At 36.5% G+C, this 26,552-nt stretch overlaps 1 protein-coding gene across 1 annotated transcript in view; it reads left to right on the top strand.

Moving 5' to 3' along the window:
* The window catches only part of LOC308655526 (uncharacterized protein), a gene marked incomplete at both ends in the record, with an annotated part of 166,739 nt that overhangs the window by 132,184 nt on the left and 8,003 nt on the right, over positions 1–26,552 (top strand). The window contains 5 exons of the mRNA XM_081305605.1: positions 15,506–15,646; positions 15,794–15,941; positions 19,545–19,711; positions 20,142–20,360; positions 22,779–23,018. Of these exons, the coding sequence (XP_081161731.1) occupies positions 15,506–15,646; positions 15,794–15,941; positions 19,545–19,711; positions 20,142–20,360; positions 22,779–23,018 (915 nt within the window). The remainder of the gene's footprint in view (positions 1–15,505; positions 15,647–15,793; positions 15,942–19,544; positions 19,712–20,141; positions 20,361–22,778; positions 23,019–26,552) is intronic.

Raw genomic sequence — 26,552 nt, 5'->3', positions numbered from 1 at the left:
ATGTCACTTGTATCTCATATTTTAGAATAAACATAATTAAGTCTGCACTACATATATCAAATTTGCTTGTATATTCTTTAAAATTTGGACTTTGGTTTTATGCTTGATATAGAACAGCTTTCTTTTCTGTAAGTCTGCATAGATTGTGAGCTTCTGAGATAAAACATTTGGACTTTTTAAAATCTATTACGTGAGATAAAGCTTCTGAACCTTACCCTAGTCTTGGGTATACATACCAAAATATACACACGTGCATGCACATACATACACATCTAATTCAGACTAGTTGCAGTAGTAAAACTGAGGACATGAGTTGGCTTCAGAATAAATAAATCAGAGTAGTGTCCCAATAGTGGAAAAACAGTAGGCAGTTTCAAGGATAGTTACAGACTGATGCCTTCTCCCTCTCTTTGTAAAAGATGAAATCCACTACTTATTCCATTGCTGTTTGGGGAGACTTACTAACTTATTTAACTAATTAATGTCCTTATTTCTAATTTCAAAACACCTTCCATAATGATAGTTCAAAAATCTAAAAACTACATTATACCTACTTTCATTGATAAAAAGGTAATAGGAAGTAAAACACAGCAGCATGTTAATGTCATCATTCTGAGATGGAGGAAATTGTCTTCAGAATAATAAAAATTTATCTCTTTATAAGAACCTACATTCTTTAATTTTTAAGCACTTTTAATGAAAACTCTTCTTAAATAAATAACATTTGCTTGTCTTCTCATACTAAAGATACAGAATCTAATTTAACTTTATTTTAAAAGGGTATCATAATGACTATGAATTGCTAAGTTAAACTACAGTTACAAGTGGTATATGCCCTAGGAAGGACTGTGTTGATTCCTGGTTTTCTCTGATTTTGGGCTATTTTCTTCTTTCACATAAAGCTTGATTAAGGATGTATGAACTATGTTTTCACTTGCTGCTTGGTCTTACAAACATGTTTCTTTCTTCTCTGTATCCTTTGAAAGGTTAGGATCTGCCATCAACATTTAAAACATTGTCTCCATGATTTTGTTTCTGCACTACTAATAAAAGATCTTGAGCCCCACCTTGTCAGACTATACTCTATACAATTCTTCAGCTTCACCTGTGTTTTCATAGACCTGAAGATATAATCTGTTCTCTTTTATGAATTAGTATGAGATTGTTTGGGGGAACAAGACCTAATCCAAGGAATATGACTTCTTCTAGCTCATAAAAATAGAACACAGGCAATCATATATGAGGCAATACATTTATCCCAACTTTCTCAGCCTTAGGCTTTTAATAGATTTGCAGGTCCAAAAATTTAATGTAATATGTTTAATAGAAAATCAAAGGTATAAGTTTCTACTTGAATAGTGGATGAATTTTTTCAGGTAAATTATGTATTGTGCTAAATTTAGATTTTATTTTGTAGGCATTGACCAAAGTTTTCTAAGCAAGTGAATAGAAGTATGAGACTTGTGCTTCGTGAGACATATATATGATAGCCAGAAGGATAATAAAGGAAGGAGGAGAAACCAGGAAACCAGGAAAAAAAGTATATAGAAACCGAAGACCTGACACTAAGAAGAGTAGATTAGAGATACATATTAGATAATCATCTACATAGAGATTAGATGAAGTAATTGTAATAGATGAAATTGTTTCAGGAAAGTTCTTGATACTAGGTATGAAAATACTATATCTGGACACTCACACCCAGAAGGCTTCAGTTTTAAGTTGGTAATAAAAGGGCAATAAAATAAATTTTGGCAACTGAAAAGCATACTCCTAAGTAATTCATGTATTGGAAAGAGAGGAAAACCAAATCACAAAGGAAATTAAAAAACATATAGAACTGAATGAGTACAAATCACTGTAAAAATTTGTGTGTTGCACCTAAATCAACACTTAGAGGGAAATTCATAGACAAATTCATGACAAGCAAGGAAGATTAAAAACAAAAATAAGTTACGCTGACCATAAGTGTGGGGATTTGTTTCAAATGGAGAATGAGGTTGAAAGACAACAAATAGGATAGGTTCTGTGTTTTTGCAAGTAGGACACTTAAGTCCCAGAATATAATATAATATGATGGAGGGAGAATCTTGAGGACTTCTGTGAAAACTAAGTAGAGGAATGAGTGAGGGCTTATAAAATATTTCTGAATTGTGTTAAGGTTGAGACTTTTTTTCCAAAATATGGCCAAAAATTCTTGTACATTTTATTAAAGATGGATTTTGATTTAAACTCCAAATTCCTATTGGCCATAGCAATGAAATACATCAGCTATATGATTCTCCTCTCACTTGGATAATAGCATGTTCATTGTTCAAAAGGAGGATAGCAATACGTGACATTAAGTCTCTGTGATTTTCGTTTGTCAATATAGATTGACATCATACTACCAAACTATAATTCAATAAAAGTAATTTTATTAGGAGTCAAAATTATGAAGTTTAGGTATATACTCTTATGACAGTTTTTGTTAATTAGCTGGCAATAAAATGTTTAAATTAAAATCTAAAAAATAATACAGTATTTTAGATTTAATATATTTTGAATGTAAGTTGAGGAATTAGCCTGAGTGTCATAAACTCTATGCCTTTCTTCATTTTTAAAATGAAACTATTAATAGTACCAACCTCATAAAGTTGATGTTTTGTACACATTAATACATGTAAAACACTTCAGTATCTGGTTAATAGGAAGCACTCAATAAATATTAGCTACCACCATCACTGTCATCAATGTAGGACAAAGGAACTGTCTGTACCCATGACAAGTTTCAGAAAGCCTGGTTGGTTCAAGATGAAAATCATGCCAGTGTAACTGGAGTAAATGAAATCGAAAGTTATCTATAGTGAAATTGGAAATGTATATGGGGTATATCATGTAGTACTTTGCAGAAAATAAGGAGAAACTGGATTTTGTTTTAAGTGCAATAGGAAACCATTGAAGCTTTAACATGCAGTAGTATGATCTTACTTGATTTCACTTTTAGAAGGTTATTTTTACTGTTGTGTAGATATGAGAGAATGAGGAGAAAGAGTGCTAAAAGCACTTTGAAAAGAGATGATTTAAGGGTATTATTTTAGTTTTCTGGGTACAACATGATAATATCTTGCAATAATGTTGTAGAAATAGAGAATGAGCTTATTTAGAAAAATGGTAATTTTAGTTTTAGACAATAAAGCCATGAAGCTTTAGAATTATGTTTTTCTATCTTTACCATTCATTGTTATCACCTACCTGAGGAACTTAAAACAAAATAAAGATGCCCAGGGTCAATCCCAGTAGTGCTGAATCAGAATTACTCGGAGGTACTCCATGGTGGTTAACAGTAACAATAAAGAACTACATTTTAACTTTCTATTCTTTTTTTTTCTTTTTTTTAATTGGTTGTTCACAACATTACAAAGCTCTTGACATATCATATTTCATACATTAGAATCAAGTGGGTTATGAACTCCCATTTTTACCCCAAATACAGATTGCAGAATCACATCGGTTACACATCACATTTTAACATACTGCCATATTAGTGACTGTTGTATTCTCCTACCTTTCCTATCCTCTACTGCCCCCCCTCCCCTCCCCTCCCATCTTCTCTCTCTACCCCATCTACTGTAATTCATTTCCCTCCATGTTTGTTATCCCATTCCCCTCATAACCTCTTATATGTAATTTTGTATAACAATGAGGGTCTCCCTCCATTTCCATGTGATTTCCCTTTTTTTCTCCCTTTCCCTCCCACCTCATGTCTCTGTTTAATGTTAATCTTTTCTTCCTGCTCTTCCTCCCTGTTCTGTTCTTAGTTGCTCTCATTATATCAAAGAAGATATTTGGTATTTGTTTTTTAGGGATTGGCTAGCTTCACTAAGCATAATCTGCTCTAGTGCCATCCATTTCCCTGCAAATTCCGTGATTTTGTCATTTTTTAGTGCTGCGTAATACTCCATGGTGTATAAATGCCACATTTTTTTTATCCATTCATCTATTGAAGGGCATCTGGGTTGATTCCACAATCTAGCAATTGTGAATTGTGCTGCTATGAACATCAATGTGGCAGTATCCCTGTAGTGTGCTCTTTTAAGGTCTTCAGGAAATAGTCCAAGAAGGGCAATAGCTGGGTCAAATGGTGGTTCCATTCCCAGCTTTCCCAGGAATCTCCATACTGCTTTCCAAAATGGCCTCACCCGTTTGCAGTCCCACCAGCAGTGTACAAGAGTACCCTTTTTCCCACATCCTCGCCAGCACTCATTGTTGTTTGACTTCATCATGGCTGCCAATCTTACTGGGGTGAGGTGGTATCTTAGGGTGGTTTTGATTTGCATTTCCTTGACTGCTAGAGATGGTGAGCATTTTTTCATGTACTTGTTGATTGATTGTATGTCCTCCTCTGTGAAGTGTTTGTTCATGTCCTTGGCCCATTTGTTGATTGGGTTATTTGTTATCTTATTGTCTAATTTTTAGAGTTCTTTGTATACTCTGGATATCAGGGCTCTATCTGAAGTGTGAGGAGTAAAAATTTGTTCCCAGGATGTAGGCTCCCTATTTACCTCTCTTATTGTTTCTCTTGCTGAGAAAAAACTTTTCAGTTTAAGAAAGTCCCATTTGTTGATTCTTGTTATTAACTCTTGTGCTATGGGTGTCCTATTAAGGAATTTTGAGCCCGACCCCACAATATGTAGACCAGAGCCAACTTTTTTTTCTATCAGACGGAGAGTCTCTGATTTGATATCTAGCTCCTTGATCCACTTTGAGTTGACTTTTGTGCATGGCGAGAGGAGGGGATTCAGTTTCATTTTGTTGCATATGGATTTCCAGGTTTCCCAACACCATTTGTTGAAGATGCTATCCTTTCTCCATTGCATGTTTTTAGCTCCTTTATCAAATATAAGATAGTTGAGCTTTGTGAATTAGTCTCTGTGTCCTCTATTCTGTACCATTGGTCCACCCGCATGTTCTGGTACCAGTACCATGTTGTTTTTATTACTATTGCTCTGTAATATAGTTTGAAATCTGGTATCGCTATACCACCTGATTCACACTTCCTGCTTAGAATTGTTTTTGCTATTCTGGGTCTTTTATTTTTCCATATGAATTTCACGATTGCTTTCTCTATTTCTACAAGAAATGCCACTGGGATTTTGATTGGCATTGCATTAAACCTATAGAGAACTTTTGGTAATATCGCCATTTTGATGATGTTAGTTCTGCCTATCCATGAACAGGGTATATTTTTCCATCTTCTAAGATCCTCTTCTATTTCTCTCTTTAGGGTTCTATAGTTTTCATTGTATAGGTCTTTCACCTCTTATGTTAGGTTGATTCCCAAGTATTTTATTTTTTTTGAGGATATTGTGAATGGAGTGTTTTTTCCTCATTTCCGTTTCAGAAGTTTTGTCGCTGATATACAGAAATGCCTTTGATTTATGTGTGTTGATTTTATATCCTGCCACTTTGCTGAATTCATTTATTAGTTCTAGTAGTTTTTTTGTAGACCCTTTTGGGTCTTCTAGGTATAGAATCATGTCATCCGCAAATAGTGATAATTTAAGTTCTTCTTTTCCTATTTTTATGCCTTTAATTTCTTTCGTCTGTCTAATTGCTCTGGCCAGTGTTTCGAGAACTATATTGAATAGAAGTGGTGATAGGGGGCATCCCTGTCTTGTTCCAGATTTTAGAGGGAATGCCTTCAATTTTTCTCCATTCAGAATGATGCTAGCCTGAGGCTTAGCATAGATAGCTTTTACAATGTCAAGGTAAGTTCCTGTTATCCCTAGTTTTTCTAATGTTTTGAACATAAAGGGATGCTGTACTTTGTCAAATGCTTTCTCTGCGTCTATCGAGATGATCATATGGTTCTTATCTTTACGTCTATTGATGTGGTGAATAACATTTATTGATTTCCGTATATTGAACCATCCTTGCATCCCAGGGATGAATCCTACTTGATCATGGTGCACAATTTTTTTGATGAGTTTTTGTATCCGATTCGCCAGAATTTTATTGAGGATTTTTGCATCTAGGTTCATCAGAGATATTGGTCTGTAGTTTTCTTTCTTTGAGGTGTCTTTGTCTGGTTTCGGAATCAGGGTGATGTTGGCCTCATAGAATGAATTTGGCAGAGCTCCCTCTTTTTCTATTTCCTCAAATAACTTGAAAAGTATTGGTATTAATTCTTCTTTAAAGGTTTTGTAAAACTCCGCTGTACACCCATCTGGTCCTGGGCTTTTCTTGGTTGGAAGTCTTTTGATTGCTTCTTCTATTTCATCTATTGATATTGGTCTGTTTAAGTTGTGAGTATCCTTCTGACTAAGTCTGGGCAAATCATATGACTTAAGGAATTTATCGATGTCTTCACTATCCTCTATTTCATTGGAATATAGGTTTTCAAAATAATTTCTAATTGTCTCCTGTAATTCTGAAGCGTCTGTTGTAATATTGCCTTTTTTCATCCTGTATGTTAGTAATTTGAGTTCTCTCTCTTCTTCTCTTCATTAGTATGACTAGGGGTCTGTCGATCTTATTTATTTTTTCAAAGAACCAACTTTTTGTTTTGTTAATTTTTTCAATAGTTTCTTTTGTTTCAATTTCATTGATTTCTGCTCTGATTTTAATTAATTCTTGCCTTCTGCTACATTTGCTGTTGTTTTGCTCTTCCTTTTCTAGGGCTTTGGGATAAGTGTGAGCTCATTTATTTGTTGGTTTTTCCTTTTTTTGAGGAATGACCTCCAGGCGATGAATTTCCCTCTTAAAACTGCTTTCATTGTGTCCCATAGATTCCAATATGTTATGTCTGTATTTTCATTTATCTCTAAGAATTTTTTGATTTCCTCCTTTATGTCTTCTGTAACCCATTGATCATTCAGTAACATATTGTTCATTTTCCATGTGATGTAGGATTTTTCCTTCCTTCTTTTATCATTGATTTCCAGTTTCATTCCATTATGATCTGATAAAGTGCATGGTATTATCTCCACCCCTTTATATTTACTGAGGGTTGCCCTATGGCATAATATATGGTCTATTTTTGAGAAGGATCCATTTGCTGCTGAGAAAAAAGTATATCCACTTGATGATGGTTGATATATTCTATATATGTCAGTTAAGTCTAGGTTATTGATTGTGATATTGAGGTCAATAGTTTCTTTATTCAACTTTTGTTTGGAGGATCTGTCCAATGGTGAGAGAGGTGTGTTGAAGTCACCCATGATTATTGTGTTGTGGTCTATTTGATTCTTGAACTTGAGGAGAGTTTGTTTTATGAACGTCACAGCACCATTATTTGGTGCATAAATATTGATAATTGTTATGTCTTGTTGGTGAATGCTTCCTTTTAACAGTATATAATGTCCTTCCTTATCCCTTTTGATTAACTTAGTCTTGAAGTTGATTTTATTCGATGTGAGAATGGCCACCCCTGCTTGCTTACGAGGACCGTGTACGTGGTATATTTTTTCCCAACCTTTTACCTTGAGCCTGTGTATGTCTTTTCCAATCAGATGTGTCTCCTGGAGGCAGCATATTCTTGGATTTGTTTTTTTAATCCATGTTACCAGCCTATGTCGCTTTATTGGAGAGTTTAGGCCATTAACGTTTAGAGTTACTATTGATATATGGTTTGTACTTCCTGCCATGTTTGATTATTTATCTCTTTTTTTTTCTAATTTAGTTTGTTTCTCCATGATTCGCTTTCCCCCCGTCCTCTGTCTTTACCGAGGCACTTCCCGCTGATGGTTTTGGTTATTGTTTTTCATTTCTTCCTCGTGTAGAGTTTTGCTCAAGACGCTTTGCAATGCTGGTTTTCTGGCTACAAATTCTTTTAGCTTTTGTTTATCATGAAAGATTTTTATTTCGTTGTCGTATCTGAAGCTTAATTTTGCTGGATACAGAATTCTTGGTTGGCATCCATTGTCTTTCAGTGTTTGAAATATGTTGTTCCAGGATCTTCTCGCTTTCAGCGTCTGTTATGAAAAATCCGTTGTTAACCTTATTGGTTTACCCCTAAATGTAATCTGCCTCTTTTCTCTTGTAGCTTTTAATATTTTCTCTTTGTTCTGTATATTGGATATCTTCATAACAATGTGTCTTGCATTGGTCTACTGTGATTTTGTGTGCTCGGTGTCCTGTATGCATCTACAATTTGTATATCGGTTTCCTTTTTTATTTATGGAAAGTTTTTTGTAATTATTTCATTCAGCAAGTTACTCATTCCCTTGGCAAGAATCTCTGTGCCTTCCTCTATCCCGATGACTCGTAAGTTTGGTTTTTTTAAGTTATCCCAAATCTCTTGGATGTTTTTCTCGTGATTTTCTACCAGCCTATCTGAGTTGGCTAGACTCTTTTCAAGATGATATATTTTGTCTTCATTATCTGACGTTCTGGCTTGTACTTGCTCCACTCTGTTAGTGATACTCTCGATTGAGTTTTTAATTTGGTTTATCGTTTCCTTCATTTCTAGAATTATTGTTTGATTTTTTTATAATCTCTATCTCCTGATAAAGATGCTTAACTTCTTCTTTTATCTGTTTATGTAATTAATTTTCAATGTGATCTTTAAGGTTCCTTTCCATCTGTCTAAGGTGTTCCTTGAGTTCTTTATATGGCCATTTTTCTGATGACTCCAGGTCCTCCTGAATATTTAGGCTGTCCTTCATTGTTTGTACTCCTTTTCTTCCTTGCTTTTTTATGCTCATGATACTTCTTGTTCTGTTTGACTGCTGAGTTACTGTTTACTCTTATAAATTTATTTGATGCTTGGGAGGAGAGGAATTAGAAGGGAAGGGAAGAAGTCACTAAAGAGAGTGAGTGTAGGCAGGTAGAATTCAAGAAAGGGGGAATAAGAAAATTGAAAAGAAATGAAAAGACAAAAGAAAAAAAGTGAAAAGAAAGAAAGAAAAAACGAAAAAATAAAAATTTAAAACCAAAAAAATTATAATGATAATAAACAAATGGAAATTAAAGTTTAAAAAATAATAGTAATAATAATAGAATAAAAAGAATTTAAAAAATTGAAACCATTAGTAAGAAAGTTGAAGAACAACAACAACATCAACAACAAAAAGTGAAAAATAAAAAAAAAATACCAATAATAATCATTAAAAAAAATAGTAATAATAAATGCAGTCATAGTGCTCAATTAACTTCTCTTCCAGTAGGTGGGAACTGGGCCAGGCTTCTCTTCTTGATGGGGGGGAACCAATCACTGTGCCTCAGCTCTTCTTCCCAGACTGTGCAGGTCTCCAATCCTGAGTTCCTAGGGCCTTCTCTTGTGGTTCCTCAAGCCAGGCCCTGCTCACCTGTGACCCTCACCACAATACTGGCTACACGCCGGGTCTGCTGCTCCTGGGAGCCCTGTTTCCATGGATGCCTGGGCACACCCTTTCTGTTTGCCTCCCTCAGACCCTAAGTTTGTAGGGCTTGGGGCTGAGGACCCCCAGCGAATTTGTTTGCCCTCAGGTAGCAACTCCCCTGGTAGCTGGTGCAAGGGACCTCTGTTGTCAGCAGAGGGATACCCTGGGTCTGACTATCGTGCTCAGTTGGCTTTTACCTCTGTGAGTTCAGGTGGGCCGACTAGTTATTTCAGCGGGATTGTTAGTGCTGAGTCACGAGAAGCAGGTGAACCAGAACTAGAATGCAGCCCAATCGGGGCTCGGTGTGTTCTGAGAGGGGCAGACTGTTCGCCCGGGATCCCCTTCAGCTCAACAGTGCCTAGTGGTCCTGAGCGAACAGTATTTTGACAGTTTACTTCTCCCTATGCTCGCGCAGCTGAAGGGGTTAGAGACTTGATCTCTCCGCATCCACCGCCATGTTGGATCACTTAGATTTTAAATTATCACTCATCTTATCAGCTGTTCCATTTAACTCGGCAGCTCACTCGCGCAGTGAAGAGTCTGCTCTATGGTGCTCCGCGGGAAGCAGCGGCGGCGGCGGCGGCAGCGCAGTGGCAGCCCAGCTGTGGCCTTTGGGACCCCCCAGGAGGGGGTGCGGGCTGGGGGAGGGGAGGCAGCGCCTCGGGGCCTGCGCGGGCCGGGTACTGGACATGCGGGAGAGCGGGCAGGGTGGGGGAAAGAAATTGAGATCTAGATATAGGGACTGAGCGTGGGAGGAGAGACAGCAGGGGAGAAGCAAAGCAGAAAGGCAGAGAGGAGAAGGAGAAGGGGCTGAGGGAGCCGGGCAGCTCGGGGGCTGCAGTCTTACTGCTTGCGCTGAAGTCGTGATGGACTCCTTTTTTTTCTTTTTTTGCACTGTTTTATTGGGCTTAAGAGTGATTAGTATATAGTATATTCTTTTTTATTGATTTAAAAAAATAAATGTCAGCAGAATGCATTTCAATTCTTATTATACATATACAGCACAATTTTTCATATTTCTGGTTGTATATAAAGTATGTTGACAGCAATTTGTGTCTTCATACATGTACTTTGGATAATGATGTCTATCACATTCCACTATCCTTGCTACCCCCCCTGCCCCCTCCCATTCCCTCCCACCCCTCTGCCCTATCTAGAGTTCATCTATTGCTCCCATGCTTCACCTCCCTAACCCACTATGAATCAGTCTCCTTATATCAGAGAAAACATTCGGCATTTGTTTTTCTGGGATTGGCCAACTTCACTTAGCATTATCTTCTCCAATGCCATCCATTTACCTGCAAATGCCATGACTTTATTCTCTTTTATTGCTGAGTGATATTCCATTGTGTATATATGCCACATTTTTTAAATTCATTCATCTATTGAAGGGCATCTAGGTTGGTTCCATGGTTTAGCTATTGTGAATTGCACTGGTATAAACATTGATGTGGCTGTGTCCCTTAATATGCTGTCTTTTTAAGTCCTTTGGGTATAGACTGAGGAGAGGGATAGCTGGGTCAAATGGTGGTTCCATTCCCAGCTTTCCAAGAAATCTCCATACTGCTTTCCATATTGGCTGCACCAATTTGCAGTCCCACCAGCAATGTATGAGTGTACCTTTGGCCCCACATTTTCGCCCACACTTATTATTGTTTGTCTTCATAATAGCTACCATTCTGACTGTGGTGAGATGATATCTTAGAGCAGTTTTGATTTGCATTTCTCTAATTTCTAGAGATCATGAACATTTTTTTCATATATTTGTTGATTGATTGTATATCCTCTTCTGAGAATATCTGTTCATGTCCTTGGCCCATTTATTGATTGGGTTGTTTGTTTTTTTTTTTTAGTGCTTAACTTTTTGAGTTCTTTATATACCTTAGAGATTAGTGTTCTATCTGATGTGTGAAGGGTAAAAATTTGCTCCCAGCATGTAGGCTCTCTATTTACCTCACAGATTGTGTCTTTTACTGAAATGAAACTTTTTAGTTGAATCTATCCCATTTATTGATTCTTGGTTTTAATTCTTGTGCAATAAGAGTCTTATTAAGGAAGTTGGGGCCTAATCCCACATGATTAAGATTAGGGCCTACTTTTTCTTCTATTGGATGCAGAGTCTCTGGTTTAATTCCTGGGTCCTTGATCACTTTGAGTTGAGTTTTGTGCATGGTGAGAGACAGGGGTTTAATTTCATTTTGTTGCATCTGGATTTCCATTTTCCCAGCCGCATTTGTTAAACAGGCTACCTTTTCTCCAATGCATTTTTTTGGCATTTTTGTCTAATAAAAGATAACTGTAGTTATGTGGGTTAGTCTCTGTGTAACTAGTAAATGAATTCAGCAAAGTAGCAGGATGTAAAATCAACACCCATAAATCAAAGGCATTTCTGTATATCAGTGACAAATCCTCTGAGAATGAAATGAGGAAAACTACCCCATTTACAATAGCCTCACAAAAAATAGTTAGGAATCAACTTAAAGAAAGAGGTGAAAGATCTATACAATGAAAACTACAGGACACTAATGAAAGAAATTAAACTTTCTATTTTTAGTAGAAGAAGGACGTTTTCCAACAGATATAAAGTGTTTTCAAACAATTAATATGTGTTTTAGGTAGCTTTTTTGCTGCTCTGATTAAAAGACCTGACAAGAACAATTTTAGAGGAGGAAAATTCTATTTGGGGCTCAGGGTTTCAGAGGCTTCAGTCTATAGAGGGAAGTCTCCTTTCCTTGGGGCTGGAGATGAGGCAGGCAAAACATCATGGTGGAATACTGTGACAGAGGGAAGCAGCTCATATGATGATCAGGAAGCAGAGGAAGACTTCACTCACCAGACACAAAATTTATACCGCAAAGGCATGCCCCAGTGACCTACCTCCTCCAACCACAGCCTATCTACCTTCAGTTAAAACTCAGTTAATCCCATCAGGTGATTAATCACTGACTGGTTAAGGCTCTCATAAACCAATCATTTCTCTTCTGAACCTTCTTACATTGTCTCACACTATATGTCTGGAAGAAGAAGTCATAACATTCTCCTACTATGCCTAAAATTCTCTAATTTTGTGTCTTAGTAACCTTGGAAAATTATATTACCAAAGAAGTACAGCATGGCACAGACATAGAATTCTCTAAATGTTTTTAGTATAAAATAACAAAAGAAAATCACTAATAAGCTTTGTTAGGGAATTTTTACAGTTGACATTTAATTTGTAACAGCAGCTGGAATATAGAAGAAAGAGAGTTGCATAACCCTTGGAGTACAGAGTGAATTTGACCTCATATCAGGCTTATAATACCAATATCATAGGAAGAAGCCTGAGTTAAGAAGGTAAAAAGAGCAAACAACCAAGAAAAATAGTCTAACAGAAGGGGAAAGAGTTAATCTGAGTTACCCCAGTGAAATATTTATATATTTTGATAAGATTTGTAGTCCTAGAATATTTTTCTTCCATTTGAATGGATGGTTATTTATGTACAAGTGCCACATTGTTTTAATACTAACAGCTTTATGGTATGTTTAGTGCCTAGAAAGCCTGTAAATCCTCTTAGTTTTCTTTTTCAGTGTTTTCCTAGCCATGCTTGTATTCTCTTTATTTCTATATAAATTTTGGCATCGATCTATTTAGCTTCATTTAAAATATTATTCAATATTATTAAATAAAATATTACTAGTAAATACTATTTCATTCACTTAAACTCACATTTATAAACTAAGAAAACATTTGATATTTTTATGATGCTGAGTCATCCTCTCCAAGAACAACAAATGTTATTTGTGTTTTTCAGGAATATTTACAATTTTTCCTCATAGACGTTTTGCATATTTCTTGTTAAATTTGTTCCTGTTTTATCTTTTCATGGCTACTTTAAGTACAGTTTCTCTGCCATTATAATTCTCCAACAGGTTTTTGTTTATGTGTATGAATACTATTGATTTCTCAATGCCAATTTTATATACTACTACCTTAGTGTTTTTCCTTTAAATTAATTTTACTATTAATTTTTTAGAGTTTCCTAGGCTTGCTATCATTTTTAAAATAGAGATAATTTTATATATTCTTTCCTAATTCTAACATTTCTAACTTAATTCTCCTGAATAATTGCATTGTTCTCTAGTAGAGAGTTAAGAGAGTTGGAAGTAGTGAGCATTTTGAGCCTTCTCCTGGTCTTAGTGGAAATATAGAGATTCCTCATGAAGTAAATGCTGGAACTAAGATTAAAATATGCATATATTTTATTGTGGTAAACATAAATCTATCAATTCCTATTTTCTTAATTTTTTTAGAAATAAGGAATGATTGATACATTTTATTAAATAAATAAACATCTATTAATAAATATTTATAAATTTTAACAAATAAATATTTAACAAAATGTATCAACCAATTCTTATTTTTTTTAAATAACACATATACTTATGTAGTTCCAATACCTATAATTATATATTATTTCTTTTTTTAGATCTATTATATAGTTCCAACATCTATAATTATGTTTCTTTTTATTTTTAGATCTATTTATATGACATGTTACATTAATAGGTTTTCTTTTGACCCAGCTTCAAAATATTGAATAAATTGTATTTACCCTTGGTTCCATCATCCCCTACCAAAGTGACACATTTTTACCATTGACAAACCTATATTGATAAATTATAATAGATTGATTATATTCTCATCAATTGAGAAGGGTACAGCTGTGAGTAAGGAAGTTTGGCAGTTTGGAGATCTGGAGTTAGTTTAAGGGTTTTGAAATTAAGATGCTTATTAGATATCCAAGTAGAGAAGACAAGAAACTGAATCTAGGATGACAATTTGTGTGTAGGTAAAAATTTAAGATTCATCAATTAGTGTGTGATGATTTGAATGCACTAGGTAAGTGCAAACAGAGAAGAGAAAGGCATCAAGACCCTGATTTTCCAGTTTCTCTGAACCATAAAAATCCCACATAATACAGAGTTTGGGCTTACAGTGATGTGAGTTGTTTCTCTCTACCTGACATCTACATATACTCATTCCTTATATTCAATTTCCACAACTGTGTTGGGATGTTCACTTTAGAAGCCTTCATTGGTGATTCTGTGGCTGCTATTTATTATTTATTCCTTATAAATTCTGTTGCAACATAGAGGTCTTTGCTTATTGTACCCTTTGAATTCCAAAAAAGATAAATATTCCTTTTGCTAAAAAGTATGGGTTATAAGAGCAGATAGCACATCTAATTCTTAATGATGGTTTCTTAGTGTTCAGGGCTAATAGATCAATTGTAAACATTTCTGAACTCAGAAATCAATATTTGATAAAATGTTTTGTTGGATTAAAGAGTGTCTTAACATGGTCTTTTATGAACACTAAAAGTGTAAATTCAATCCTTGCAGACATGCCTAGATATCACAATATTTCTTGGTATTCCCTCAGCCCTCAATGAATTTCTTACATTTATAACTTGTAACGGTATAAAATACTATCATTCACATTACACAGAAAGAGAAATCTGGGGTTCTGAAAAGATAGATGACTTTTCCCAGGTCATATAAAATAAACTCAGAATTGAAATCCTGCTCATGAGCTTTAAATGCTGATAGACCTGGGTTTTAGTTCTGGCTTGAATAAGAGGGCAAAAACCCACACCAAAATATTCTTTCCCAGACTGTTTTCCTGAGCTTGCATCCATTAAAGCTTTTCTTGACTCAGATTTTTAGTACTGATATCAAGCAGCTTTAGGGCTGCTTATGGACAGAGTACTTTCTAATTCATCTCATCTTTATGACAACCATCAAAATAGGTGTGTGGCAGTGATTCATTGAAGAGGTGAGGGAACTGAACTTCAGAACATTATATAAATCAACCAAGATCTGTGAACCAGAAAGAACTAATGACCAGTACTGAGATGAAGAAAATTAACCCAAAGTTCATATATATATTCATATTAATCAGTTCCTCTAAATACCAACAAAAGCAATTGTCTTTTGGTGTAAGAGAACAGAAGACTGAGAAGCCTTTTAATATGTAGGACAAAGCATTAGTTTGAGTTTGACAGGTTGCAGAATAGTGGGCAATCATCAGGCAGGTGCTTTTGTGTTGACAGGTACCCGGGGGAGATGTCAGAGATGAACTCTGCTCAGCAATACTCACATATTGTTTTTCATTAAAATAGGACATGGTCACTACAGCATCTACCTACTTGTTTGAAGCCACACAGAAAAGATTTTTTTTCAAAAATGTTTCTATATTAATTCCTGAGAATTGGGAAGGAAGTCCTGAATACAAGAGGCCAAAACATGAGAGCTATGAACAAGTAAGTGTAAAAATCTTCTCTAACAAAAACAAAGAATATTTTCAGATGCTTCTCAGGTTTGCCACAACTGATTGTCTCAGAGTCTTTCTAATTAAATATTATCATTTCTGTTCTTCTTATTTTAATGATCTTTTGGAACATTCTCAGGCTGATGTTAGAGTTGCAGCACCAGCCCTCCCAGGCAGAGATGAACCCTACACCAGGCAGTTCACAGAATGTGGAGAGAAAGCAGAGTACATTCATTTCACCCCTGACTTTGTACGGGGAAAAAAACAAAATGAATACGGACCATCAGGTATGAAATTTGGCTAAAACCGCTCATTTTAAGTAAGCATTTCTGTTCCCAGCTTTAGTGGACAGATCTTGGAGCCACAGTATTCCAGTTTCAAATCCTGGCTCCTCCGTTTTTTGGGTTTTTTTTTTGTTGGTTTTTTTTTTGTTGTTGTTGTTAGGTGTGATGTTAAACAAGTGACCCACCCTTTCTGTGCTTATTCCTAACAAAATGGTGACTAGTTGAGTTTCTACCTTGTAGAATTTTTGTGAACCACAATCTAGAGAATCCATGTAAAAGTATACAATATAGTGTCAATAATGTTTCAGAAATTTTGACACCAGAATTAATAAATGTTTTCTAAGGCATACTTTTTAGATTTCAGTTTTCTAGTTCTCCATATCTGTTAATCAATCACATGTAAGTTCCATAAAAACCAGATGGGGTGCAAGCTGGAGAGAGCCATGATGCCAGTTACTGATCAAGAGAAAAATTCATAGGCCATTATTTGCTGATATTATTATTTAAACTACTTGCTTATATCAAATGAAATTGTTTGTAGTTGATCATTTGGGCCTATTAAAAATGGAAATTTCATCTAATTCAATATAATGTTAAGATTATTTATTCAGCTGAATGAAAGCAATTAGTTTTCAGACAAAAATGAAAATCACTATTAAATGAGAGTCCAGTTCACATGTCACTATTCAGTAAAAACTTTCATGCAACCCCATACCCTATAATTGCCTCTCCCATTGCCTGTTCAGTGAAAGTTCATTAGTCTCTGTTTCTGCCAACACAGCCAGCGATAGTTATCAATACCTGGACCAATTTCTCTCTCCAACCTTGAAAGCTCTATCATTCCCTCCATCCCAATCTTACCTCTCTTCCACACATTATCCTGACAAGAATTGCTCTCCTTGGTTCCCCAAAATATCACACCACCCTAAGTGCAATTTCTTTCTACCCTGACATGTCCAGCAAATCTAGTCACTTGAGCCACAAATACAAATAGCTCAATTCCCCAGCCACTCTTATCCTTAACTTCCATCTCCTGCACTATATGCTCTTGTCTGTCTCTTTTTGGCTCCTGTTACCTGTTTCCCAGACTGTTTAAGGAATACATAACACTAACTGGCATCATTACAAGCACACAGTTTCTAAGCTCAGTTATGCTCTCAAATCTATTTAACGTTATTCTTACTTGGTTCTTCTCAGTTACCTTTCTTATTTCCCATAGTAGGTATTTCAAAACTTCTACCATTTTTCTCAAGATCTCTAGTCACTCTCCTCATCTATTATCAGAGGCCTAGATTGAGAAAACTGAAGCCAATACCTTTTTTGTTTTATAATCCAAATTCATGTCCACTTTTACCTCCTCTACCTATACTGGTCATAGAAAAGACTTCCAATTTTCCCCATCTCGGATCTTGATCCTTCATCATATCCCCAAACTTAGACCTATTCTATTACTGACAGTCCCACCCTTCCATTTAGACAGGAGTTTGTTATGTCATTTGATGTATGTATTTATAAAAAGAAAATTCACATTCTCCAAACCTTGCCCTAAAAACAACAGGCTTTTGGAAAAATAGGATGAAGAAGAGAGGCCTCAAAATCTGCTTATTTTCATACCAACCACAATGGTAATATGGTATCTAGACAGAACATTTGGACCTACCAGGCAGCAACTCAGTATGGCTGGAGGATGCACTAGCACATATTAAAAGTACACATGTACACACACACACACACACACACACACACACACACACACACACAGAGTAAAATTTCTGTTAGAATTGAGAACAATGAAGGCTGAAATGACATGATTTCAATGGCAATAAAATCCTAAGTCAGAAGGGCTGGTTTTCAAGTGTGGATGGGAGGTAGAGCAACCTGAGGAGGGCAGAAGGCTGAGGGTGGAACTTTCTAGAAGATAGTCACAGATGAAGGGAATTTTAAATTTTCTTAAAATTTATCAAAATCCTATACTAGTACTTGATATGAGGGTTTTCCTCTCCACTGAAGGTTATAATTCCACTCCCACTAACCAGGTCTCATTTGCCCAGAAAATCATAAAATTTTAAATTTTAAAGATTATTGCATAAACAATAACATAGGGATATTGTTAAAATCCAGACTTTGATTTAATAGGTTTAGTAGGTTTAGAGTGAGATTCTGCATTTCCAGCAAGCTCCCCAGTGAAGTTGATGCTGCTGGTCCAGGACCATATTTTGAGGACTATATTTTTCATTTTTTAGGTCCTTAATATTTTGAGGTATTTATTTTTTAAATACCCAATATTGCATTCAATGTATATAAATAAAAATAATAACTATTTTATATAAGTAATGCTTACATATATCATAAATGTATCACTTTATTTTGACACCCCCAAAATTCTCTGTGGTCTACAATACTTTTTCCCAGTCTCTTCATTACCACTCTCTTAAGAGATTTTTTTACACAAATTTTCCTGATTTTATTGTTTGGTATCTTAATACAATAATTATTATATATCTGATTGTATTGTTGGTGGAGTTGAAGTTTAGAGAGCCATAAATCATTATATTATGTGATATCTTTTGCTCCCAAGCTACCAAACCCCAAATATTTGTCTACTTTGATGATAGCATATGCTCCATAAATGTTTTATTGATTTAACATGTTGTGGAATAAAAAGATAATATACTATTTAACAGTGTAGTCATTTAATACCATGGGGTTTTTAGAAACAAAAATGTTAGGAGTTATGAATATCTTCAATCAAGATATATGTTGTAATGGAAAGATCTTCTTTAAATTTTTGAGATACAAAAATTTTCACCTGAATTATCATCATGCATTTGAAATAATTTCCTACAGGTAGATTCTTTGTCCATGAGTGGGCTCATCTCCGTTGGGGAGTGTTTGATGAGTACAACAAAGAGAAGCCTTTCTACAGGGGCAAGTCAAAGAAAATTGAAGCAACAAGGCATGGATATTTATATTCTCCTAATGACCTCAGGCTTTTAACTGGTTTTTTTTTTTTACTTCTTTCAAATAACAATTATTCATTTTTGTCTCAATGCAAATAACAGGAGCTATATTACAGAACTGCCTCTTTTTAGGGAAATTTATCTTAATGCAGTTGGTTTTCTATTTAAATTACACATAACTTTCATGGCAATTATTTGATTGGCATTTGGCATTTTGATGTATTTTACACCTGTCTATCATAACTGCCAGAACTCATTTAGACTAAAACTGCACACTACATAGTTGGACTAACTACAAAATTGATCAAAATTATTTCTGTTTGTATAAAAGTAAACAAAAATGGTTAAGTACTTCTAAGTGTGGGCTGAATAAGAAACCAAATGCTCTAAGAAGCCAATTAGTAACTTCTTGGAAACTAATTAGAGGTCATTTTAGAATGTCAATCTAGCATCACAGTTAATAAAAGACTGTCCACTTGAGTCTAAGATTAAGAAAACAAAGTGGTTGGGGAATCCACTTAAAATTGGGTGCCCAATCAATGATACATGTCCACCTGGGGAGGGGAACTTGTCACACAAGTGCAAGCTAGTAATAACTAAATTTCCTCAAAATTAACTGTCACATTTTTTTTCAGGTGTTCCACAGGTATCACTGGCAAAAATAGCGTTTATAAGTGTCAAGGAGGCAGTTGTATAACAAGATCATGCAAACGAAATTCTACAACAAATTTGTATGAAAAGGACTGTCAATTCTTCCCTAATAAATTTCAAACAGAAAAGGCATCCATAATGTTCATGCAAAGCATTGATTCTGTAAGTATGCCAATCATGATTTTCAGAATTTATAATCAAAGGGCATTTCTAGCTTTATTCATTTTTATTTTTATTATTTTGTGGTGCTGGGTGTCAAACCCAAGGCCTTGTGCATGTTAGATGAGCACTCTATCCATTGAACTACATTCCCTGCCCCACATATCCTATTTTAAATGATCTTTCCAGGTGAAGTAAGGCTTAAATATAATAACATAGAGTTCTTTGAATATTGGCTGGTGCATGGTAAGCACACAAATAGTGTAATCTGTTATCATTATCACTATTGTGTTAAAGTTACTTGATTCTCATTAATTACATTTTATTAATAAAAGAATATTTGCAGAACATTTTAAAAATTTTTTCCAGTTTTGAAATTAGACTTTTTAGTGCAAGGTATAGTAAATTATTTTTTATTTCATTAATCTTTTAGGTGTTGGAGTTCTGTAATGCAGAAAACCATAACCAAGAAGCTCCAAGTTTACAAAACATTAAGTGCAATTTTAGAAGTACCTGGGAGGTAATCAGCGATTCTGAGGATTTTAAAAACACCACACCCATGGCAGCACCACCTCCTCCACCTGTGTTCTCATTGTTGAGGATCAGTGAAAGAATTCTGTGCTTAGTTCTTGATAAGTCTGGAAGCATGTCTGTAAGTTTATGGATCCATATTTTTTCAATGTGGGAATGGAAATAATCAAATGCTAAGAACACACTGAACTCTACCTGTACCTGGGTTGTTCTAAATCACATAGTAACATAAAATACCATCACTTCCTGTAATCATGAGCTCATGATATTGCAACATTATTGTAGCAAAAGAAAGATGACAAAAGAGTTAAGAATATTCTAATAACCTAATAACATAAGAATATCCATTTTTCCCCAGTAAATGGATGGTTACTAGGAGAAGATATAAGGCTTTAGCTGGAAAATTAAAACTAGACATTGAAATAAGAAGTTGTTTTAAACCATGGTCTTTGTACTGAAAACGCTTGAGACATGGAGATAGAGTGGGTTAGTGGATGCTAAATCCCATTCCAGTTCAAGGAACAAAAACAATCAGCAGAATTCTGAACACAGCTTTATTTTATTTGTATCAAATGTGCAAGTGACCTCTTTGTACTCAAAGACACACAAAAAGTATCATATAACAGACAAGAAGGAGGAGTGAGCGCCTATCTCCTCCTCTGCCTGCAAATGGCTTCCACCTGGGCTGCGTGTTCTGCTTTCTGGAAGCCCGGCCTATCCTCTGGTATTTCAGTTCTCTCCCTCTGCCTGCCTAATTCTATTCCACAACCAGTATCTCATTTAGGCCCCTTTTCACCCTGCCAGCATAATACAGGGCATGATTGCCACTCATTCAGATTGAGTTTGCTGTTGTCCTGACGTGCTGGGCTATTTCCAATTTTAGGAGTATAGAGGGCACTTGTGACCAGCCCAAGTTGAGTCCCTTTTGTTTTGCTATTGTTGTGTGTTCTCTAGTCCTACAGGAGTTCTGTGAAGCAGACCATCTAGTTCTCCTGGGGGCATAAAAGGTATTATCATGTGGAAATATATATAGCTAGATACAGCCATTCATTCTATTATCATTTGGTGAATAGAAAACATTGTATTGGGGTCTGAGAATATATGTACATGTCATTAAGAAGTTGAAAGTCCAGTAGAAAAATTTTTTTTCTCCTTTTTCTCAGTACCTGGATTAGTCATATTTATTCTGCAAAATTTGGGAGAGGCATTCAGGAGATGGGCTGTATTTATTGGCTGCTATAGGCTCTTCTGATCCCAACACTGCCTGTGAATACATCTGTTTATTATATATTATATTGAAACGAACGTGTCTTTCCCAACTAGCTAGGGAGCTCTTCTAGGAAGTAGAACCTTGTCTGATGAATCTTTGTATACCCACGGCCTAGAACAGAGTTTATCACGTAGGTGCAGTCAATAAAAATTTGTTGAAATGAATGGACTACTAATAATCAAATGCAATGTGATAAAGCACCCAGAGGATGGCACATTTGAAGCAGAACAGAGCATGCATGCTGCAGGCCAGGAATAAAAACTTCAGCAAATAGGAAAAGAGTGGCTATTGAAAAGGGCAGAGAAAGATTAATGAAATGAACAGATTAATGAAATGAGCCACAATAACACAGAGATCCAGAGAGAGCAACAAAATGCTATACAGCAACCCATAAAGTGACAAGTAAATGTCACTGAGGAAAGAAGAGGCTCCTGATTGACAGATGAGGAGTCTTCCCGAGACAGGGTGCTGGCAGACCAGGGTTAAAGGCAAAGCAAAGAAGCAACGTGGTGGAGAGTACTCAAATATGGTGGTGTAGAAATTTTTCCCTGTAATTTTTCAGGAAGTTCAGAGGGAAACTTGGGTGTGGTTGTGGAGAGGAACCCCCTGAGTGTAAGGAGGGATGGAGAGGACAAATTATGAAGAAGTATACATCCTCAAAAACCCAATATCAGGAAGAGGGATGTGAGTCCTGAAGTATTACCAAAGAACCAATTCAAATTAATCCATAGTTGGAGAAGTGGTGGGGAAGGTTAGGAGAAGAGGAAAGGACGGAGGGAGGGACTGGGCTTCTCAGCATTTACTGCAGCTCAAGTAAGTTTTGCATTTGGAGTAGACTAGTCCCCAGTAGATGGACCATTTGAGCTCTGAGTGGAGGTCAAGATAGTCTGATTGTATTTGGGAGCTCTGGGGTGTGATTTTATCCAAGGACAATAGGCATGGAGGCTCCCAGGAGTAATTAGAGAGGCTCTAAAATGTGTATCATCACCTGCAACTCAGTCTCCTCCCTAGCTTCCACTTCTAACTTGGGTGGTTAGCCACAGGAATCATTCCTAATTGAAAAATACGTGCTCCTTAATATACTGCATGTGTTCCGTAACAGACATAACCATATTTTTCAATTTCACCAATTAAATAATTGCTTTCTTCAATACTACCAATTAATAATCATAGAAATATCTTACCAATGAAATTTATCCACTCATTTTTTGTGATCTGCTATTATATTCTATATGAAAACCACTTGATTGTTTTCTTGTCTTTTTTCAGTTCTCCTCTCAGAGTTCTACTCGCCTCGATCGAATGAATCAAGCAGCAAAATATTTCCTACTACAGACTGTTGAAAATGGATCCTGGGTAGGGATGGTTCACTTTGATAGTGCAGCCATTGTTAAAAGTGAGCTAATCCAAATAAAAAGTGACAGCAAAAAAAACAAGCTCTTGGAGAGTTTACCTACGCTCGCTGATGGAGGAACTTCCATCTGCTCTGGAATTGAAGCTGCATTTCAGGTGAAAATCATACTGCAAATATATTTTTTCCTTCTTTCTTTGTTTTCAGCATACTTTACTACGAAATGCTGCTGCATATACATTCTGCCTAGTTTTAACATAATTTATTCTAAACGGCACAGAACACACAGAAAAAAAATTCACTTGGTTTTTAATGAATGAGTGAATTAATGAAGAAAGTGTAGGGAAATAAATAAATATAAAGATGCCACTACATTATATGACCAATAAGGCCAAATATTTTGCTCTTGTTTTTATAGAAGGGTTGGTGCTAAATAAATGTCAGTTAAGTAAATAATAGTGGGTGGACACAAAAGCCATCGACTTTGGGGGCAATGAAGCAAATTACTTGGTGTGATTCCACTTTGGGCCAGTTCTCTTTCTAGTTTATGTGGCATTCAGACAGGGCAAACTGATGCCTATCTATTAAGTAGGGACTATTAATTCTATCTAGTGTAAGCCATGTAAGTCAGGGCATAACCTGTTGCATCAGAGTACTGGCTCTGTTTATTAGCTTTGTAACCTTAGGCAAACTTTTTGGTCTCTTTGGATTCTACATGCCTTATCTATACAATAGAGGACAAAGGAATGCCTACTCATAGGATTATTATGAAGATGATGTGAACTTATATAGTTACATACTTAGAATGATCTTTGCTGTATTATAGAGTAAATTTTATCCAAATGGTCATATTGAACACATCATTAATATCAACTGTCATTTTTCTGTTTAGAAACCCTGTCTATCCCCTCACAGTCTACAAAATTAAGTCCAAATTCCTCAGTCTGAAGTTACTCCAAAGTCTTATGAGACTAAGATTGCCCTCTTCTATCTCCCAGCCTTTTTCCTCAGTTCTCCCCTCCTGATTCTCTATGCCCTAAGAACTTACTGTGCACATTGCTCTCCAAGCCCCCTGTGTGCTAGCAGTCCCTGTACCTATGCACATGTAATTCCTCTGCCTAAAATGCTTCCTTCTTTCCCATCTTGACATGTTAAAATTCTACTAGGTCTTCAAAATCCTCTCTCTTTTTAGCTTTTACTGCCCCTCCACCACCCTATAGAGTCTCTTTTATGAATTACATGGCCTTTTAAGTGTAGGTTTATAAAATGAAGACCTGCATCTAAATCTCAATTGTCACTATTAGCTTTGTGACACTAAACATGATTGACCTCTGAGTCCTTGAGTTCCTCCTTTGTAAAATGTGATAATGAAAGCCAGCACATAAGGTAGTTCATGTTTTCATTTATTCAACATGTATTTAATGTCTAGCTGGTATGGGCCAATCAAAGCTGCTTGTCTCTATCGTGTTTGCTGTGGTGTTTGCAAACAGATATTACCTCTAGGTGAATACAAACAGTAATGCACATTATGGAGACAGTGTTGTGAAAGAACCTAGCAGTGTGCTATGATTATGAGTAACTGGGAAAGGAGGGAATCACTTCAGAAAAAGAGCCCACTGAGGCTTTCCTTAAAAAGTGACATCTAAACTAAGACTTGAAAGATGAGAAGAAGCCAATGGTTTATGTTGAAAAAAGAGCACAAAGTTCCTCGGGAAGAGTTGGATAAAAACTGGATTATTCCAAGAAATGGTAAAAGCTGGTGGCACTGGAGAATAGCAAGTGAGGGGGTATGAAATGTGGTTGAAAAATTAAATGATGTCTAAGCATTCAAAACTTCAAAAATATATAAGAATTATAATTTGTTTTAAGTACAACAGACAGCTACTAGGGCTTCTGCCAGAATCTGATTATCAATTTATGTTTTAGGAAGGTGATCTGGTTGCCCCACGTAAAACCAAGTGTAGGGAGCAAGAATGGTAATAGGCAGACAGTTCAGGAGATTGGGCTTCGTAAACAAAGCTGCTCCATTGTTTGAGGCATATACATTTATAACTATTAAGTCTTGTTGGTGTATGGTTCACTTGAGCAGTATGTAGTGTCCTTCTTTATCCTTTTTGATTGACTTTATTTGAAGTCTACTTTATTTGATATGAGAAAAATCCTTGCTTGCTTCCACAGTCCATGTGAGTTGTATGATTTTTCCCAACCCTTCAATTGCAGTCAATGGATGTCTCTTTCTATGAGATGAGTCTCTTATAGGCAGCATATCAGTGGGTCTTTTTTTTTAATCTAATATTCTAGTCTATGTCTTTTGATTGGTGAGTGTAGGTCATTAACATTCAGGGTTATTATTGAGACATGATTTGTATTCCCGGCCATTTTTGCTTATGTTGGTACTTAACGGAACTTGGTTTCTCCTCTAATTAGATTTTCCTTTAGTGTAATCCCTCCCTCTGCTGATTTTCATCATTGTTTTTCATTTTCTCTTCTTGGAATATTTTGCTGAGGATGTTCTGTAGTACAGGCTTTTGGAGTGGGTGGATCTGGGCTGCTGGGCTTGACCTCCCTCTTTAGTCTGTTGGTTGGAAGGGGCTGTCCTGTACCAGAGGCTATGCTCTGGTGGGTGTCTGCCCCACCCGGGGGTGTACCGGGCCTACTGTGCACCTGAGATGGACACAGGCTGGTGTGGGTGGATCTGGGCCACCAGGCTTGACCTCCCCCAGTAGTCTGCTGGCTGGAAGGAGTGATCCTGCACCAGAGGCTAGGGTCTGGCAGGTGACTGCCCTACTCAGGGAGGGATGAACCGGGCTTCCTGTGAGCCTGGGTGCTGCGCAGGCTGGTGTGGATGGTTCTGGGCCACCAGGCTTGACCTCCCTGTGGTAGTCTACTGGTCAGAAGGGGTGGTCCTGCACCAGAGGCTGGTCCTGCACCAGAGGCTAGGCTCTGGTGGGTGTCTGCCCTGCATGCTGTGCGCCTGGGACCTGCACAAGGCTGGTGTGAGTGGATCTGATGAACCTCCCATTTAAACCCAGTCAATAAACAGAATCATGAAGAAAATGCAATTATTGTTTTAAGCTACTAAATTTTGGCATAATTTAGTCCACAGCACCAGATTAGCATAACAGCCAATTCCTTTTATTAGTCCAGATTCCATGGGGAAAACAGAACCACTATGAATACTACAGAGCATAGAACTTCTCACCAGTTCTACCCCAGAATCAGAGTTTCTGCCAGATGCAGTTTCAATACATCTAAGTTGCCTGAGCAAAGCCCATACAATCACAGAAATCGTGCCACATGGTGGAATCACAAGGAATTTCCTCATGTGGTAGTGAGTGGTCCTTGTCCTCAGCCTAGTAATTTTAATAGTCAGAAAGCTGAAAGCTATGAGCTCTGTGACATGGTGACACTCACTCCACACTGGTGGCACTGATTACAGACTTCTGGCCCCATCCTCTATTGTACTGCAGAGTCATGTGTCATTGTCTATGTGTTCACTTTGATCTCAATCTTGTAGATCTTCTATAGTGCTTGTTTGTTGGTTCTGTAAGGAGCCCAAGGAAAAACAATTTCAGATGAATTGAAGTTGCCATTTTCATACACTAATAGACGTATTTTGAGATTGAATAGGGAGGAAGAGCTGTCCCTTGACTTATCCCCACACCCAGCAACAACAACAAAAGGCTAGGAAG

Source organism: Spermophilus citellus (assembly GCF_964194105.1).
Source record: "Spermophilus citellus genome assembly, chromosome: 9".
Classification (NCBI taxonomy): Eukaryota; Metazoa; Chordata; class Mammalia; order Rodentia; family Sciuridae; genus Spermophilus; species Spermophilus citellus.
The sequence above is the reverse complement of the archived record's forward strand: the minus strand, read 5'-3'. Positions and strand labels throughout refer to the sequence as shown.